The sequence below is a fragment of the Trypanosoma conorhini genome (assembly GCF_003719485.1).
Source record: "Trypanosoma conorhini strain 025E chromosome Unknown Tco_14.4_contig_00470, whole genome shotgun sequence".
In the NCBI taxonomy this organism is placed as follows: Eukaryota; Euglenozoa; class Kinetoplastea; order Trypanosomatida; family Trypanosomatidae; genus Trypanosoma; species Trypanosoma conorhini.
Window position 1 is genome coordinate 1 of NW_021704559.1, and position 15,055 is coordinate 15,055.

The following is a 15,055-nucleotide window of genomic DNA, read 5'->3' on the forward strand; positions in this document are numbered from 1 at the left end:
GTCGACAAAGAAAAGGCAACTATACTGAAAGCAAAAACAAAAACAAGAAAGAGGCATCCGCGCACGTGTGCATTGACGCAAGTTTTTTTTTAAAAAAACAACTATATATGTATGTATACATTGTCGTTTCTTCCTCGCGGCAAGGAAACCACGTGAGACTGGGAGGTCCGCCCAGCCGCCCCAAACCACACTTTCGCGTTTGGCAGGCGTGCAGGGGAGTCAAGCAAGGACACGGCGCAAACAAACAAAAAAGGAGAAACCAAAAAGAGAAAGGAGGAGGGAAGGCAAAGTACCGCATTGATACATTCAAAAGAGCCACGGGTGGCGCAGACACTGCAGCGCGGAGGGGCGTTTGTCGGGGTCCGGCGTCAGGAGGAAGAGGACAAACGCTTTGGCGTCCTCGCCCACGCCCTGCCAGGCGGAGGGCGGAAAAGGGACCTGGCGGCGCAGAATGCTCGCGAACACCTCCGTCGGGGTGCTGCCGTCGAACGGAAGCATCCCGCTGAGGATGGCGTACGCCACGACGCCGAGCGACCAAATATCGCACTTCTCGTCGTAGCTGCCGCTGCCGCTGCCGCTGCCGCTGCCCGCCCTGCTCTGCGCAACGCCGATCGCGGCGACCTCCGGGGCGCTGTACTGCGGGGTCCCCACGCACTCGCCGTTGGGCACTTTGCTCGCCGCAAACCCAAAGTCGCAGATGCGGACGCTCGTTGGGGGCCCCGTGCGGTCCGTCGGCGCGCTGATGAGGACGTGCTCCGTCTTCAGGTCGCGGTGCATCACCCCAGAGCCGTGGAGGTGCGCCACGGCGTCAAGCAGCTGCCGCATCACAACCACCGCGGCGGCCTCGCGAAGCGGACCGCGGCGCACGACGTAATCCAGCAGCGTGCCGCCCGCCACGTACTCCATCACGACGTACGTCTTCGCGTCCACGTCGTAGATGCCGCGCACGTCCACAAGGCCCGGGTGCCGGCGGGCCCGCGAGACCAGTTGGGTCCCGTGCAGCATGCGCCGCGCGCGGCGCTCGGCGGCGGGGGTGCTCCTGTCGACCGCCTTGGCGACAAGCCGCTCGCCGGTTTGCAGGTCGGTGCAGAGGTAGAGCGTGCTCATCGGCGTGCGGGCGCATGGGTACCTCTCCAGCCTGTATCGATCCATGGGCCTTTGCGCCGCCGATTGGGGCAGAAAGACCAGAGGGAAAAAAACAAACGACATATATACATATATACATGCGTGTGCCCAAGCACCCAAAGCAAGAGCAACAACAAACAAAAAACAAAAACAAAAACGTGCTGCACCGTCGCGCATCGAAGGCGGCACGGCACGCTCGCACTCCGACGCACAGAATGGAAGATGCAGCCAGCCTCCTCACACGCTGCGGGGATGGAAGAGGAAAAGCGAAAGAACGCCAACGCGAAGGGGGAGGCTCCAGAGAAGAATACCAGTGTACATCAAGCAGGCTTTTGGGTGGAAATATGTATATATTTGTATTAGGGCTGCTGGCCGGACCCCGGCGGCGCCGCGGACGCTGCCATCATAGTACGGAACTTCTCAAACGAAGTATTGAACGGCAGCCCGCTCTTTTCGAGGCCTACGAGCCACCCCTTGAAGCTATTTAACTCCGCGCGGGCGAGCTGCAGGGCGGCGAGGCTCGCGACGCCTATCTCGCACACCTTCTTCTTGGCCTCCTCGAGCCCCCGCCGCTCCTCGCGTACATCGTGCAGCAGCGCCCGGCTGCCCGAGCCCATCTCCAGCACCTCACGGAGGAGCGCCACCTCGTCCCCGGGCGGAACGTACTGCAGCCGCGCCGAGCGCACCCCGTTCACGTGGCGAAGGTCCTCAAGCATCTCCCATCGCTTCACCAGGGTGTCGGGGGCGTCGGTGGTGGAGAGCAGGCACTCCGGGCCCGCGCGCTCCCGGCCGCGGGTCTCCTGCGCAATCCTGTCAAACATGTCGAGGGCCTCGTGGCACTGCTCCGAAAAGGACTTCTCCACAAGCGGGAGGCCGACGCAGTTGTAGCCGTTCCGCTCCTGCCACCGCGCCCGCTCCGCGATCAGCGTCTCCACGTACGCAACCGCCTTGTCAAAGGCGGCGTTTTGGCGGTCACGCTCCGCCACGAAGCTGCGCAGCTCCCGCTCCGTCACCTCGTGCCGCTCCTTCAGCGTGAGATACATGTTGCAACACGAGGCGAAGAGGTCCTCGCGCTGGCGCACCTCCTCGAAGTGGCTCTCACACATCTCCTTGCATGTCTCCGCCACCGTTTCAAGGCCCTCGACAACGCCGTTGATGGCGGCAAGTAATGAATGCGTCGAGTCAACGCCAAGGGTCAGCAAGGCGCCCTCAATCTCCGCATTGCAGTACTGCAGCGTCGTGCAGTGTCCCCGAAGCAGATGGACACAGTTTTCCAGCTGCCCCGTCAACGCGGCGGCGGTGGATCTGCTGAAGTTCTTCACCTTTGCCTGCTTCTCCACCAACACCGGCGGAAGCCCCTGATCTTGGGCGCGCCGAAGCCTGTCCGCGCCACACACCGTGGTCGACGAAGACTGCATCCCTGCCACATCCACACCGCGATAGAGAGAGATACGGGGAGAGGGCGGGAGATAAGGCAAGGAAAAGGCGGCGTTACGCAGACAATTTGACAAATGTGACACACTCACACTCCTTCTGTGCGCACGTGTGTGCGTGTGTCGCTGGCGGCTCAGCGGGGAAAAAAACTCGCCCCGCAAGGCTGCGGTGCTGGACGCAGTCGCCAGACCGCCCTCTTGCTTTCGTCGTTGCTTGGCGCGAAATGGAACCACCTCAACGTGGTGCCAGGGTCCAGTACGGGGGTAGACGTATATTTCTGGGAAGCTAAGCATTCCAAAGAATATATATAATCGCTGATGAAGCCGAGTTCCCCTGTGGGTGTGAGCGCCAGGGAGCTTGAGATGCGGGCAACCTTGTGCCTCGGCCAGATTTTTTTTTTTTGGGGGGGGGGAATATAAACTGTTGTTGGTCGGTGTTGGTGCCGGCTGACGGGCCTCGTTTTTTTTCTTTTGGGGAGTGGCGCCGCGATCGGAAGGCCGGGACAAATGCGGTAGACTTCCCGCCCAGCAGCCGCATGCGCCAACGTGCAATTGGCACCTCTCAGCACTGCGGAGACTTTGCGCAAATGGCGTGCTCCATCCAGAAGAAAACGCCGCCGCACGTGCAGAGGAGGAACAGTTACTTTTGAAGCAGGACGGAAAAAAAAAAAATCATCATGTGTGTGTTGGACGCCCCACACAAAAAAGAAGGGACGAGGTGGCAAACATGAAATTGCAGTCCCCGCCGTCGGCCGCTCAGCACAGCCCCCCGTCCACGTGAATCGTCTGGCCGTTGATGAAGCGGCACAAGCTGACGCCGATGATGGCGTCGGCAACGTCCTCCGCAGTGGCCAAGCGGCCCATGGGACAGCGCCCCCGCCACCACTCGCGCTGCTCCTCCGTCAGCGTCCGTCCCATCCCCTCCCCCGCAATGAGGCCGGGGGCAATCACGTTAAACCGCAGGTTCCTCGGGCCGTACTCCCGCGCCCAGGACCGCACCGCCCCACTCAACGCCGCCTTTGAGGCCGCATAGAGCACCTGGCCCTCGTTGCCCAGGCTGCCCACAACAGAGCCGACGTGGACAACGCAACCGTCGCCGCCCTTCAGCATCCCACCATGACGCAGCGCGGCGCGGGTGAGGTTAAGTGCACCACGGAGGTTAACGTTCATGACGGCGTCGTAGTCGTCTTCGGTGCAGCGCACGTGCATCTTGTTCAGCGTCACACCGGCGCAGTTGACGAGGAGCGAGACGGGCCCAAGCGCCTCCCGCACCGACTTCATCACAGCGTCGGTGTCGGCCGGCAGCAGGAGGTCCGCCCGCAGGCACGTGCACTCTGCGGGGACGAGGCCAGTCACATCCCTCCTCGACACGCAGGCCAACCGCACCCCGTGCTCCTTGGCCAGGCGCGCGGACAAGTGCCTCCCAATTGCAGAGGAGGCGCCAGTCACGACGCCCACGCGTCCTTCAAGGCCCCACGGCATCCTAGAAATCCTCTCCGCACAATATTTCCCACTCCCCCCGCTCCTCCCCCTAATGCGCTGATTGGCCCCTTGTCGGCTGCTGCTTCTTTTCAAGCGGCAGCAGTGCAAAATAAATAAATAAACAAATAAATTTAAGAGGGGCCCTCATTAACAACAAGGGAAATGGCTTGAGATCACACATTTTTTTTTGCTTAATTATTTTTTTTTTTCCCCTACTGTAACCTCCATTCACAACTTCAACTCCTCACCCGCCCATAATTTCTCACCCCGGCTGCGTAGAGCCCATCAAATATCCGAGTCGCTGCTGTACACGCGACGCCGGTTTGCCGCCCACTTAGCCGTTAGCTTGCGAACCACACGTGGAGCTGCATAGGCGGCCTCTGCAACATCCGAGTCGCTGCTGTACAAATCAGTCATACCTTTGGCCTCCACTCTCTTGGGAGGCGGCGACGGCGAAATTTTTGCAACTGTGATGCTTGGAAGGTTTGAAGGAGGCACCTTGCGGGTTGAGGCGCCCTCCGCCTCTGAGGAGGATGTCGATAGAGCCTTGTCCGCGCGCCTGGAAGAAGGAACGATGGTCCTTGGGGGTGGCCCTTCCACCTCTGAGGACGGTTTCTGTCCCGTTGCCGCAAATGCAGGGGCGGCCGCGGGCGCGGAAGAAGTGGCAGGAGCCGCAGTCATGGGCTGTCGCTCCTTGTCGTCGGCGGGCACAGAGACCTCCTCCTCCCCCTCCTCCTCGTGCCTTAGCGCGGTGCCCCCCGAGGGCGTTTTGCCGGAGGAAGCTGCAGCCGCTCGGGTCACGCCAGTTAGGGCCGGGTGTGTGTCACCACTCAAACTGCTGTCGAAGGGAGAGGACGTCGTCTCTGCCTTTCGTGGGGCGGCCTTAGGCAATGCCTTCGTCGAAGAAGTGCCAACGCTGACCTTGTCAAGCACGGCGCGAGGAGGCAGCGCGGCCTCTGTGGGGTCCTCTTCTGAAGAGAAGGACGAAGATGTGGATGGAGTACGATTCGGGAGCTTTCTTGCCGGCGCCTTTCTGGCCTGCATCGCCGGGGGCGGCGGAGGTCTGCCGCTGCTGTCAGCCGATGAGTCATTTGCAAACATGACAGCCCTTCGCCCTGCTGCAGCTTTGGCCAGGAACTTTGGGGTGGGCACCGTGGACGAATCCTCGGAGGGCGAGTCTGTTGAGCCCCCTCCCGTGAAAAACGCGCTTGCCCTCTTTCCACCAGGCTTGGGCTGCGGCGTTGGGCCCGGGCGGGCGCTCGGCTCCGCGGAACTCTCAGACGAAGAAAAAAGGTTCGTCATAGAAATTATCTTGCGCTGAGGTGCCGCCGGCTCCGCCTTCGCGGCTTTTGCCGCAACCGCGGCTTGAGGTGGAGGTGGAGGAGGTGGAGCCGATGACATTGTCGGCGGCGGCGGCGGCGGTGGCGGCGGTGGCGGCGGTGGCGGCGGTGGCGGTGGCGGCGGCGGTACGGTGGTCGATTGCGCAACGGCGGCGGTGTTGAGTGCCGGCCCCCGCCGCGGCTCCACCGCCGCCGGTGTGGCGTCTGAGGGACGGTCCGAGGCGGAGGAGCCCCACGACCGCGGGCTCGGCTCATCGAAGTAGCCGCCGTACGGGTCGTTAAGGAAGCGCTCCGAGCCAATGAGCGCCATGAAGTGGCGGTGGCGGTAGGGGTCCGCGGCGGACTGGGAGCGGCTGTCGCCGTCGTCCCCGTCCTGCGCGTCCACGACGGCGCCGTGGGCAAACAGCGGCATCGTCCGCGTCTCCAGCACGCGGACGCCAAGCTCGACGGCGTCCTGGCAGGCGCGCGCCGCCGTTGCCTCCGCGTCTCCCCCCGCAGCCGCGTCGTCGGGCAGCGAGCGGGCACCCTCGCCGTCGTCCTCGCCGTCGTCGTCGTCGTCCTCGGCGTCGAGGGAGACGCGGTTCTGCACGAACTGCTTTTGCGCGAGGAGGACGAAGGAGTTCATGGCGTTCTGCGCCTGGACAGAGGCGGTGCAGACGTCCGTCACAAGGCTCTCCACCTCCCCGCGGACGGAGCTGAAACGGGCGAAGAACTTTGCCTGCAGGGCCACGAGTCCCTTCAGCAGCAGCTCGTCGGCATCCGCGTCCCACTGCCCCTGCGCCGACTCCTTCAGAGCCGCGAAGATGTCGCCCAACTCGGGGCCCTCGCTGCTTTCCCCATCCATGCCGGGACGCTCATGCAAACACTTCAGCCAGGGATGCGGCAGAAGAAAACCCAAGCGGGAAAAAAAAACACAAGCATTTAAAAATAAAAAACCACAGTAGGAAATATGCGAAGTTAGCACACACACATTTCCACGGCACCTATATACATATATATGAGTCACCGGCGCATTCGAGCTTAGCGCCACCCCACCTCTGGCAGCTGCCACAAGTGTCAATGGAACACGCAAGCAAGTATGAGGCAATGCCAGCCTTTGCTATTGCCCAAGAAGAAACAACGCATTTATATGTAAGCATGTGCTTTCCCGCCATTCCCCCTCTCTCCCCTTCCCCACCCAGACTCCCCCAATGCTCTGTAATATGGTTATTGGTCACACACCCGCGGGACCCTCAACCCGCGGCAATGCAATCGCCGTCTCCGTGAGGGAGACGTTTGCCTCCTTGTCGCTAACGAGGCCAAAGTGATCCGCGAGGTCCTTGGGGTCACAGCTGTCTCCCAAGATCGCATCAATAACACGCTCTGTCATGCGCTTGCGCTCCCTCCAAAGTTCTCTGGCTCTGTTGTACCGCCGAATTAGGAGATAAATGTCTTCGTCATGCGCCGCGTCACGCCTTTTGTTCCTTTCCAGTTTAACTGCCTCCAAACTCTGCGTGAGCGTGGCGCGCTCGGCGGAGAGACGGGCAATGTTCGAGGCACGTTCCGAGGCAGAAGGCCTCTGAAGAAGTGTATTTAACTCTGCGGAGAGCTCCGACAGACTCCTTGTGTGCCGCTGAAGCTGCTGCATGAGCTCTAGCCTTGCGGGGTCCACGGGGCAGTCGCCCCCGTGGCTCTCCGCCGCCGCGGGCGCGGGGGGGAAGTAGAACCTAGCCTTCTTAACGTCCTTGGCCTGCAGTCTCTGCTCGCCCACGCACTGCTCCAGGACACTCTGAACCAGCGCCTTCCCAAACTTGCTACCCAGTGCGTCTGTCAAGGACTGCGCCGTCGCCGGCTCCCCCTCGCACTCGAACCACTGCAGGATGGCCGCCTCCGCGTCGCTCCCGCCAGAGTTTCTCGCTGCCTTCTTGGGAGCCATTTGCGCCTCCGCCGCCTGCAAGGAAAGTGAAGCAGAAAACGAAGAGCAGCAGCGATGATGGGGAAGGAAGAGATAGGAAAAAAAAAACGGGCGCCAGCAAACGCGAGACGGCGAGCAACAACACGATATATATATATATATATATGTCGACGACACGAGGAGAAGTGAAGTGGGCCGTACACCCACGCCTCACGCAAAGAAGCTCCTTCCGCTGCGAGTGAAGTCTGTCGGGTTGATGGTTCGCACTGTCCCCACACGCTCCTGGAATCTGTCGAGGATCATCCGCACGGGGTCCGAGAGGGCAAAAAGCGCGGCCTTCGCGTTCGAGTGGATGTGTTCCTTGTTGGTGGAGCGCACAATCACGACGTTGTGCATGTCAAGGCTCCAGTTTAGCAGCACACGGGCCACGCTAAACCCGGAATACTCAGAAAGCGGCTGCAGTGCCGCATCCGTCAGCAGGCCTTTGTAGCCCGGGGGCGTAAATCGCGAGGGCATCCCCAGCGGACTGTAGGCGGCGGTCACGATATGGTACGCACCGTGCAGGCTAAGCAGATCACGCTGCACCAACGCCGGGTGAAGTTCAATTTGGTTTACCACCGGTGCATAAAGACGCTCGTCACTCATGACTTCGTTAATGTGTGTCTCGTTACAGTTTGAAAGGCCAATCGAACGCACCAACTTTTTATCGACAAGTTCACACATGGCCCTCCACGTATCAATAAGTTTGACGCTGTCGTCCACCGCGGCAGCTCCGCTGGCGTCTTTGGGGTACTTATCGTCGTCGGTCGCGAACTGCGGGGAGTGGCGCCACGCCACCGGCCAGTGAATGAGATACAAGTCAAGGTAGTCCACGCGGAGCTCCGCCAGCGTCTCTCGGCACGCCCCCTCCACGTGGCTTGGGTGCTGATCGGTGGGCCACAGCTTGGAGGTCAAAAACAAGTCCTCGCGCCTCACCTTGCCGGTCGATGTCAGACGCTGCAGGGCCTCCCCAACTGCGGCCTGGTTGCAGTACGCCTTCGCACAGTCCACGTGCCGAAACCCACAAGCCACGGCGTACTCAACGGACGGCCCCGCCTCCGCGGGGGTCATCCGGTACGTTCCGAAGCCGCACTGGGGGATGCTCTGCCCGTTCCTCAGCGGCAGCCTGTGCGCGACGCCCAGCACAGGCCCCCCGAGCGGCCTAAAACTCATGACATTCGCCCCGGGCATTGTGAGCCCCCACTGTTACCCACGACTGCTGCCCGTAGCGCTCTAACCCCGCCACCACACACACACTCGCCTCCCTGAAACGCCCAACTAGCAAATACAGATAGATATATGTATCTCTAAGCACACAAACCGAGAAGAGAAAAAGCAAAACAAAAAAATCCGGGGTGACAGGAAACTTCAAGCGGAGGTGTGTCTACGTACCTTCAATGTGACGTACCCACAATTCCTGCGACGTCGGCAATCTCACCTGCCCCCGGCACACCTCAAGTTCATCAATAGGGTGGGTCAAAATAATAATAATAATAATAGTAATAGTAATAGTAATAGTAATAATAATAATAATAATAATAATAAATTGGGCGTTTATCTATGCCATGGAAGCAGGTTGGGTGGAAAATGACAAATGCTCCAACAATGGCTTAGCTACTACCACCTCAGCCAAGAGGGGGAGGAGGAGAGCAAAGAAGGGGGGAGGGAAAAAGCACGCAAAGATCCTTCTCTGCCCTCTTCTGGGGAACTGCGGTTCCTATTTCTTCCTTCCTCCTCCTCTCCAGATTCTTACTTTCATTTTATTTATTCTTCTTTTTTTTTTTTCTTCTTACCTTTCTTTCTTTTTTTCTTGCTTACAAAGATTACTGCGGTGTGCACGTCGTTCCCGCATGCCCTTGTGGGGCGTCGTCGTCGTCGTCTTCACCACTTCTCTGTCGGCGGCGCTTGGCTTCCTTTTCGAGGTCAATGTTGGTTTGCGACAGGTGGCATATCATGGCATTAGGTGAGGGAGACTGTTGTGGGGGGTAGTGAAGAACCTCGCGCAGCTTGGCGACTGCGTCAGGCCGCAGACTCTGCGTCGTTGGGTAAACGACGTGAAACTGCACCACAAGATCCCCGCGCTCCACGCCACCTGTGTTGGGGAGCGGCATGCCCTCCCTGCTCACACACCAGAGCTTGGAGGGGTCAACGACGCCAGTGGAGGTGATGGAAACCTCACGGTCGTCGAGGTGTCTTATGTTCATCGTGAACCCAGTCAGCGCCTCTGCCAAGGAGATGGTGCGCTCCATGACGAGATGGTCGCCTTTGCGCGTGAAGACGGGATGTGGTTTTTGGTCCAAGATGATAATTATGTCCCCTGAGAGCCGGACCCCTGGTATCTGGTCGCCTTCGCCTCGAAACGTCACGTTGTCGCCGCGATGCATGCCCTTCTCAACGACGATTTCAAAGATTTTTTTCTCCTTCTTAATCTGCTGGCCCTTGCAGGTGTCACACTTGTCCTCCTCCTTCATATCGGTGCCCTTTCCACGGCACCTAGGACATGCCACCTGCATTTGTTGAATGAAACCGGGCCCAATGGAACGCGTGACAACCTTGACACCCCGACCTTCACACTCCTTGCACGTGACGCTGGCGTTCGGCACCTTAGACCCAGAACCGTTGCAAGCCGAGCACAAGCGATCACGGGTGATTGCCAACTTGACCGTCTTCCCTGTGTAGAACGCCTCAAGCGGGACAGGCAGCTCATGAACAATGTCTTTCGGCTTTGGCTCTCCGCGGGCCCGACTGCCACCAAAGAAACTTGCAAAGATGTCTGTGGGGTCAATTCCTCCACTTTCCATGTCAACTCCCTTCTCTCCAAATTTGTCATACCGACTGCGCTTGTCAGGGTCTGAAAGGCATTCGTAGGCCACAGAGACTTCCTTGAACTTTTCCTGTGAACCGGGTTCCTTGTTCTTGTCGGGATGGTACTTCAAAGCGAGCTTCCTGTAGGCCCTCTTAATGTCCTCGATGGAAGCATCTGGGGAGACACCCAGAGCGTCGTAAAACTTAGTCTCCTTAACCATAGCTACTCTCGCCACACAAAAAGCAACAACAACCAAAAAAAAAGCAAACAAAAGCTGTAAGCGGAAGAGTTGTTAATAAAAAAGCAGCGAGAGTGAGTGTGTGTGTGTGCGTGTGTATTGCGTGCATATGAGTATATAGGTGAAACTTTCACGACGACTGCGTCAAAAGAAGTGTGTAAGGAAAGCCCACCTCAATAACCGCACTAAGCAAGGTGTGTATGTCTCGAGCAGGCCCAATTCTCACCCTCACAAACTCATAGTAGACACATAGACACGCGCATCTATATCTGGATCCATCATTTCTCCATCTTACATCACCCGTAGGCGTTCCCGAAATAGACTCATGTCCTTTTCAGAGGCGCCACAAGAGCGAACCACGTCGAGGACCTCCTCAACCACTCTCTTTTCCGAACTGTCAAAGAAAAGCGCGATATCCTCGACCCGTTTAACCGTGCATAATCCTTGAAGAAAGGCAAGTGCAACATTGCCTGGGAGCTGTTTCACAGTAGACAATAGCCCAAGAAGAATATCTGGTGTCATATTGTTTCCAAATAAGGTGCGAAGATTTGCCGGAGGAATCAAAGAAAGGTAATAGCAGCAGAGTTCCTCATTACCTCTGATATCCGTAAAGACCCGTTCAAACTCTGTAAAGGACTTTGGTGCCTTTAGCGTCTCCTTCGAGAGCCTGGACGACGTCCTCACGGTGCGTGGGGCGAGGTTCCGCGGTTCACGTCCCTCCCCAGTTGACTTTGACGCGGGTACCCTTGACTCAGCTCGGTCAACGTCTTTCGCTGTCGCCCTTTCCTCCACCATCTTTGCTACTGAGACTGAACCCTCAGCCTTTACCTCAACAGGCTCCTCTTCAATAACTTCCACCCGTGCACATGTCCGTCGCTTCTGGCTCAACTTTGCTTCCTCCTCCTTTGCTTTGGCTTCTTTGAGTTTGCGTTGCTTCTCCCGGGCAATTTCAAGTGCTTGCATCTCTTTTTGCATGTTTTCTTTTCGTTGCGTTTCAGAGGTGTCATTCCCATTGCTGCCCCCTTTATGTGTAGAGTCAGCCTCTTCCTTACTTTTTTCTTCCGTGTTCTTCCCTTCTTCCTCTTCATCATCATCATCATCGACTTCCATAATAAGGACCTTCTTCTTCACGACAGGACCAGCTTTCTCTCGCTCAAGTTGTAGCATATGCGTTATTGTCTTAATTTCACTAGTGGCGCTGGCGTCATTTGGACTAAGCGCAAGAACAGCCTCAAGATCGGTGCGTGCCCCCTTCAAGTTCCCAAGCCGCTTTCGCGCCATGGCCCGACGAAAGTACCCTTTTGGGTTACTATGATTCAGTCGAAGACAAGCGGAGGCGTCACGTTCGGCTTCCTCCCATCGCTCCAGCTTTAAATAGCAAAGTGACCGATTTCCATACAGTACATGCGCCACAGTCCCCTCAGGATCGAGGTCAATTCCTGTGGTGTATGCCTCAATGGCTTCCTTAAATTTTCCGGACTGAAAAAAGGTATTGCCTGTCTCCTTCGCATTTTTCACCGGATCCTCTCCCGAGACCTTCCCACCGGACCTTAACACAGCCTCTTTTAGTGAGGGCACGGTCCCCCTGATAGGTGGCACTGCATCGCTGTTTGCCGAATGCACCCCTCTCTTTTTGTTTGCCTCCTCTCGTCGCCGCACCTCTTCCTCCCAGCGGTTTAATTCCCTCAATTCATCCTGTAGATCTTCTGATTGTTGTCTAATGGCGCTGGCGTAATCCATCGTAATAGTCCTCGTGTTGCTCCGTTTATCGCACACCTTCCTCAGAGTTGAAAATAACCAGAAGGAAAGAGAAGTGGTAGTAAGGCAATAAAAATAGTGGAAGCAATAATACTAATAGTAATAATAAAGCAAAAAATAGTTTATACTCCCATACTTTGTCTGCGCACCCTTCACGCTGCGTGAGCCACACCTCAATGCAAAAGTGCATATCCGCAAAAAGGAGACCCGGCATCGTGGGCATTCTGTAATCCCCATCTTAGACGGTGGACCAAGCGTAGTTTAATAAAATATTTACTATTCCAAAAGCCGGAACAAAAGTCAGTATCGGGACTCTTACAAAGTCGTATGAAAGACCCCCCTCGCCAAACCTTGCAGCGACGCCGACGAAAACCACACAGTGGAGGCACCCCAGCATTTCTATGCTATTCATCCAAAAAGCCAAAACAATCGCCAAAATCCACAGGTATAGCATACATCTTCCTGCCTTTACTTTATGCACTCCAAACGCCCGCGACAAAGTATCCGCCGCCATGAACGTTGACACAAGTGTGCCCATGGCACCAATGAGCGAGAACATCCTTCTGAGCGCACTTTGCCTATAGTAACATAAGGAAAAAAACAGCATAATGTGGAAAAATAAAATAGTAAGATCAAAAATGAAAAAAAGAAAAAGAAAATCAGACCTCGTCTAGGCCATATTACTCAGCACTTTCGCGTATGGAAGCTCCGATTGTAAAAACTGTATTAAAACGGTTATGTGACAAGCAGACAAAACAACACGGCGAAAAAAAAAGAACTTGGTATCGTCTGCGTTATTTTATCAAGGCTGTATAAAGCGAAGGCAAAAAAAAACGGGGAAAATTCTTTGACAGTCGAATCCTCTAAAAAAGAAGAAGAAAAAAAGGAAAAATGGCGCCAAATGACATCACTCCCATTAATCCTCTTTCAGTTTCGTCAGAGGCACTTGCATTATAGCACCTTCAGAGCCTTTTCTTGATCACTCTTATGCCACTTCTGATCCCGATCAAACGCGTCTCGGACAAGGTTCGCGACAGCTACGAACGTCTTCCTTCGTCGAATTTCATCCTCGTCCTTTGCATCCTGTTCAGCCCGAACACAATCTGCATACAGACGCAAGTAGTGCAACTGATCACCCTGCATACGTATTTGAAAAGCCGTAACTACAGTAAATATGCACATCCAAATGCAAAAAGAAACCTTGCGGCATTTTCTTTTATACTCAATATCTACTTCCCTAAGTAAGTACGGTGCCAACTGCGGATCACGCCGGGCGTACAGATCCAAATGCTTCATAAACATCGAGCCCTTTGTTTTATGCTCCAAAAGATTGTAACGCCTTGAGCATTGCAAGCTACCCCTCACCGAAAGAATAGATAAATGCGACAATCGCTTCATCCTGTCCTAGAATAGCTATAACTTGATGCACACATAAATAGGAGAAAAAAGTCAAGGAAGAAGTGGTCCCTCACATACATATATATATATATATATATACATATATGAGGGGAGACACGCTCCTACGTTTGTCAGCTACCCAAAATTTCACACATTACACAGAAAAAAAACCCATATTTGTTTTTCTTTTATATATAACTTTAATGTCGGCTATTCACGTTTCCTTTTCAGCGCCTTACCCGGACTATAATCTGCGCTGGAAACAGAGCGGATCTTATCAAGCCTTTGAAGAATCACCTCTTTAGTTGCAAGAGCCCTTGGTTTGGTGGCATTTCGGTACCGAACAGCTGCGGCAAGAAGCCTCTTTTCGAGGGATTCACCCAGCTTTTCTGACAAAGCCTCCACGTACGCCGGTTTCTCGGCAATGGCTGCGAGTAGCTGCAATTGTGAGGATTTCCGGGAGGCTAACCTTTCATCAAAATCCTGCCTTGTTTGGAACAGCACTTTTACCAACACAACTCCATCGTTTACTTCTGGGGACCGCTTCAAGAGATGCGCCATCACTTTCCCATAAGCTTCAGTCTTTGCTCGAAGAGAAATATCAGGCCACTCTGAGAAGAGCTTTACCATGTCCCGAACAACAGAGATGCTCCCGCACGATGCCAAGAGCAACGTCACCTCTTTCCATGGACGCACGGAAGAATTCGCAGCGTATAAGGTAGAAAGGGCAGTAAATATAAAAACAGAACATGCATCCGTCAGCTTTTCATTTTTTGTATCGGCCGTGGAAAGCACAAATTCACAGAAACGTATCACCATATTTTTCCTTGAAGGGGACAAAGAAAATTGCAGAAATGCCTCTTGTGCCTTGGTGCTGGAGCATACAGATACAGCAAATTCTCTGTCAAGGATTATCAAACGAGCCGCGGCCAATAAAAAATTGCAGAACCCATAAGTGAGCGCTGGTCAAGAGATTTTAAATCTTTAATTAAATTCATTCGGCACTTCGCAGTGCAATCCTCGCGGTAAATGATACGCTCCAGGAGAATACCAAACGGGGCTTCACACACCTCCACCGGGGTACTGGCGCCGCTAAGGATCTTGTCACACTCTTGCCCGACTATGCCTGTAATACTGGCAACAGTCGCAACCGTACCGTACTTTACGAGCGACGTCAAAATTGAAATAGCAACGGGATCCTCTAGCATTTTTAGTATAAACGGCTCTACTGCCTTCAAGAGGTTTTGCTGGTGCTTTACCGTGGACGCCTTGGATAAGACATCTTCAACATTCTTTGCCGACTGCGGAGAAAACAAACAATCCACGGATGATTCTATAGCCTCCGCCCACCTCGTAGGTTCTGTAGTGAGGATTGTCATGTGTCACTCTAATAACCACTAATATTCAACAAGAAAAAAAAGGATCAAATATAAATAAAAAACAATGAGGGACAAAAATAAATATAAAAAAAACAATAACACTTGTAAACCCAAACTCCTTATATTCTAAAAGTAAGATGAAACTGAACACAAACAATCTACT

At 55.1% G+C, this 15,055-nt stretch overlaps 12 protein-coding genes across 12 annotated transcripts, besides 12 other annotated features; all 12 read right to left on the reverse strand.

The window, feature by feature from the left end:
* Positions 1-306: 306 nt before the first annotated feature.
* Tco025E_06718 (protein kinase) lies at positions 307-1,152 on the reverse strand (the record flags this gene model as incomplete). The annotated part of the gene is made up of 1 exon (XM_029373590.1): positions 307-1,152. The coding sequence occupies one exon, from the start codon at positions 1,150-1,152 to the stop codon at positions 307-309; it is 846 nt and encodes a 281-aa protein (XP_029226285.1).
* Positions 1,153-1,243: 91 nt separating this feature from the next.
* Positions 1,244-1,283: a sequence feature (A-rich).
* A 201-nt stretch (positions 1,284-1,484) lies between these two features.
* Tco025E_06719 (uncharacterized protein) lies at positions 1,485-2,852 on the reverse strand (the record flags this gene model as incomplete). Its single annotated transcript, XM_029373591.1, has 1 exon — positions 1,485-2,852. One exon carries the CDS (start codon positions 2,850-2,852, stop codon positions 1,485-1,487), a length of 1,368 nt encoding a protein of 455 aa, XP_029226286.1.
* Positions 2,853-3,314: 462 nt separating this feature from the next.
* Positions 3,315-4,040, reverse strand: Tco025E_06720 (3-oxoacyl-(acyl-carrier protein) reductase; the record flags this gene model as incomplete). The annotated part of the gene is made up of 1 exon (XM_029373592.1): positions 3,315-4,040. The coding sequence occupies one exon, from the start codon at positions 4,038-4,040 to the stop codon at positions 3,315-3,317; it is 726 nt and encodes a 241-aa protein (XP_029226287.1).
* A 107-nt stretch (positions 4,041-4,147) lies between these two features.
* Positions 4,148-4,171: a microsatellite.
* Positions 4,172-4,220: 49 nt separating this feature from the next.
* Positions 4,221-4,249: a microsatellite.
* A 76-nt stretch (positions 4,250-4,325) lies between these two features.
* Positions 4,326-6,224, reverse strand: Tco025E_06721 (uncharacterized protein; the record flags this gene model as incomplete). Its single annotated transcript, XM_029373593.1, has 1 exon — positions 4,326-6,224. The coding sequence occupies one exon, from the start codon at positions 6,222-6,224 to the stop codon at positions 4,326-4,328; it is 1,899 nt and encodes a 632-aa protein (XP_029226288.1).
* A 369-nt stretch (positions 6,225-6,593) lies between these two features.
* Positions 6,594-7,295, reverse strand: Tco025E_06722 (26S proteasome regulatory subunit, ATPase 3, interacting protein; the record flags this gene model as incomplete). Its single annotated transcript, XM_029373594.1, has 1 exon — positions 6,594-7,295. One exon carries the CDS (start codon positions 7,293-7,295, stop codon positions 6,594-6,596), a length of 702 nt encoding a protein of 233 aa, XP_029226289.1.
* A 125-nt stretch (positions 7,296-7,420) lies between these two features.
* Positions 7,421-7,440: a microsatellite.
* Positions 7,441-7,484: 44 nt separating this feature from the next.
* Tco025E_06723 (aldo/keto reductase) lies at positions 7,485-8,504 on the reverse strand (the record flags this gene model as incomplete). The annotated part of the gene is made up of 1 exon (XM_029373595.1): positions 7,485-8,504. One exon carries the CDS (start codon positions 8,502-8,504, stop codon positions 7,485-7,487), a length of 1,020 nt encoding a protein of 339 aa, XP_029226290.1.
* Positions 8,505-8,793: 289 nt separating this feature from the next.
* Positions 8,794-8,858: a microsatellite.
* A 201-nt stretch (positions 8,859-9,059) lies between these two features.
* Positions 9,060-9,071: a microsatellite.
* Positions 9,072-9,125: a microsatellite.
* An 11-nt stretch (positions 9,126-9,136) lies between these two features.
* Tco025E_06724 (putative chaperone DNAJ protein) lies at positions 9,137-10,339 on the reverse strand (the record flags this gene model as incomplete). The annotated part of the gene is made up of 1 exon (XM_029373596.1): positions 9,137-10,339. One exon carries the CDS (start codon positions 10,337-10,339, stop codon positions 9,137-9,139), a length of 1,203 nt encoding a protein of 400 aa, XP_029226291.1.
* A 92-nt stretch (positions 10,340-10,431) lies between these two features.
* Positions 10,432-10,463: a microsatellite.
* Positions 10,464-10,648: 185 nt separating this feature from the next.
* Positions 10,649-12,097, reverse strand: Tco025E_06725 (putative TPR-repeat protein; the record flags this gene model as incomplete). Its single annotated transcript, XM_029373597.1, has 1 exon — positions 10,649-12,097. The coding sequence occupies one exon, from the start codon at positions 12,095-12,097 to the stop codon at positions 10,649-10,651; it is 1,449 nt and encodes a 482-aa protein (XP_029226292.1).
* An 86-nt stretch (positions 12,098-12,183) lies between these two features.
* Positions 12,184-12,224: a microsatellite.
* Positions 12,225-12,353: 129 nt separating this feature from the next.
* On the reverse strand, positions 12,354-12,674 carry Tco025E_06726 (uncharacterized protein; the record flags this gene model as incomplete). The annotated part of the gene is made up of 1 exon (XM_029373598.1): positions 12,354-12,674. One exon carries the CDS (start codon positions 12,672-12,674, stop codon positions 12,354-12,356), a length of 321 nt encoding a protein of 106 aa, XP_029226293.1.
* Positions 12,675-12,728: 54 nt separating this feature from the next.
* Positions 12,729-12,779: a sequence feature (A-rich).
* Positions 12,780-13,066: 287 nt separating this feature from the next.
* Positions 13,067-13,513, reverse strand: Tco025E_06727 (uncharacterized protein; the record flags this gene model as incomplete). Its single annotated transcript, XM_029373599.1, has 1 exon — positions 13,067-13,513. One exon carries the CDS (start codon positions 13,511-13,513, stop codon positions 13,067-13,069), a length of 447 nt encoding a protein of 148 aa, XP_029226294.1.
* A 74-nt stretch (positions 13,514-13,587) lies between these two features.
* Positions 13,588-13,619: a microsatellite.
* Positions 13,620-13,723: 104 nt separating this feature from the next.
* On the reverse strand, positions 13,724-14,332 carry Tco025E_06728 (uncharacterized protein; the record flags this gene model as incomplete). The annotated part of the gene is made up of 1 exon (XM_029373600.1): positions 13,724-14,332. The coding sequence occupies one exon, from the start codon at positions 14,330-14,332 to the stop codon at positions 13,724-13,726; it is 609 nt and encodes a 202-aa protein (XP_029226295.1).
* Positions 14,333-14,427: 95 nt separating this feature from the next.
* Tco025E_06729 (uncharacterized protein) lies at positions 14,428-14,892 on the reverse strand (the record flags this gene model as incomplete). The annotated part of the gene is made up of 1 exon (XM_029373601.1): positions 14,428-14,892. The coding sequence occupies one exon, from the start codon at positions 14,890-14,892 to the stop codon at positions 14,428-14,430; it is 465 nt and encodes a 154-aa protein (XP_029226296.1).
* Positions 14,893-14,919: 27 nt separating this feature from the next.
* Positions 14,920-14,991: a sequence feature (A-rich).
* Positions 14,992-15,055: the final 64 nt, after the last annotated feature.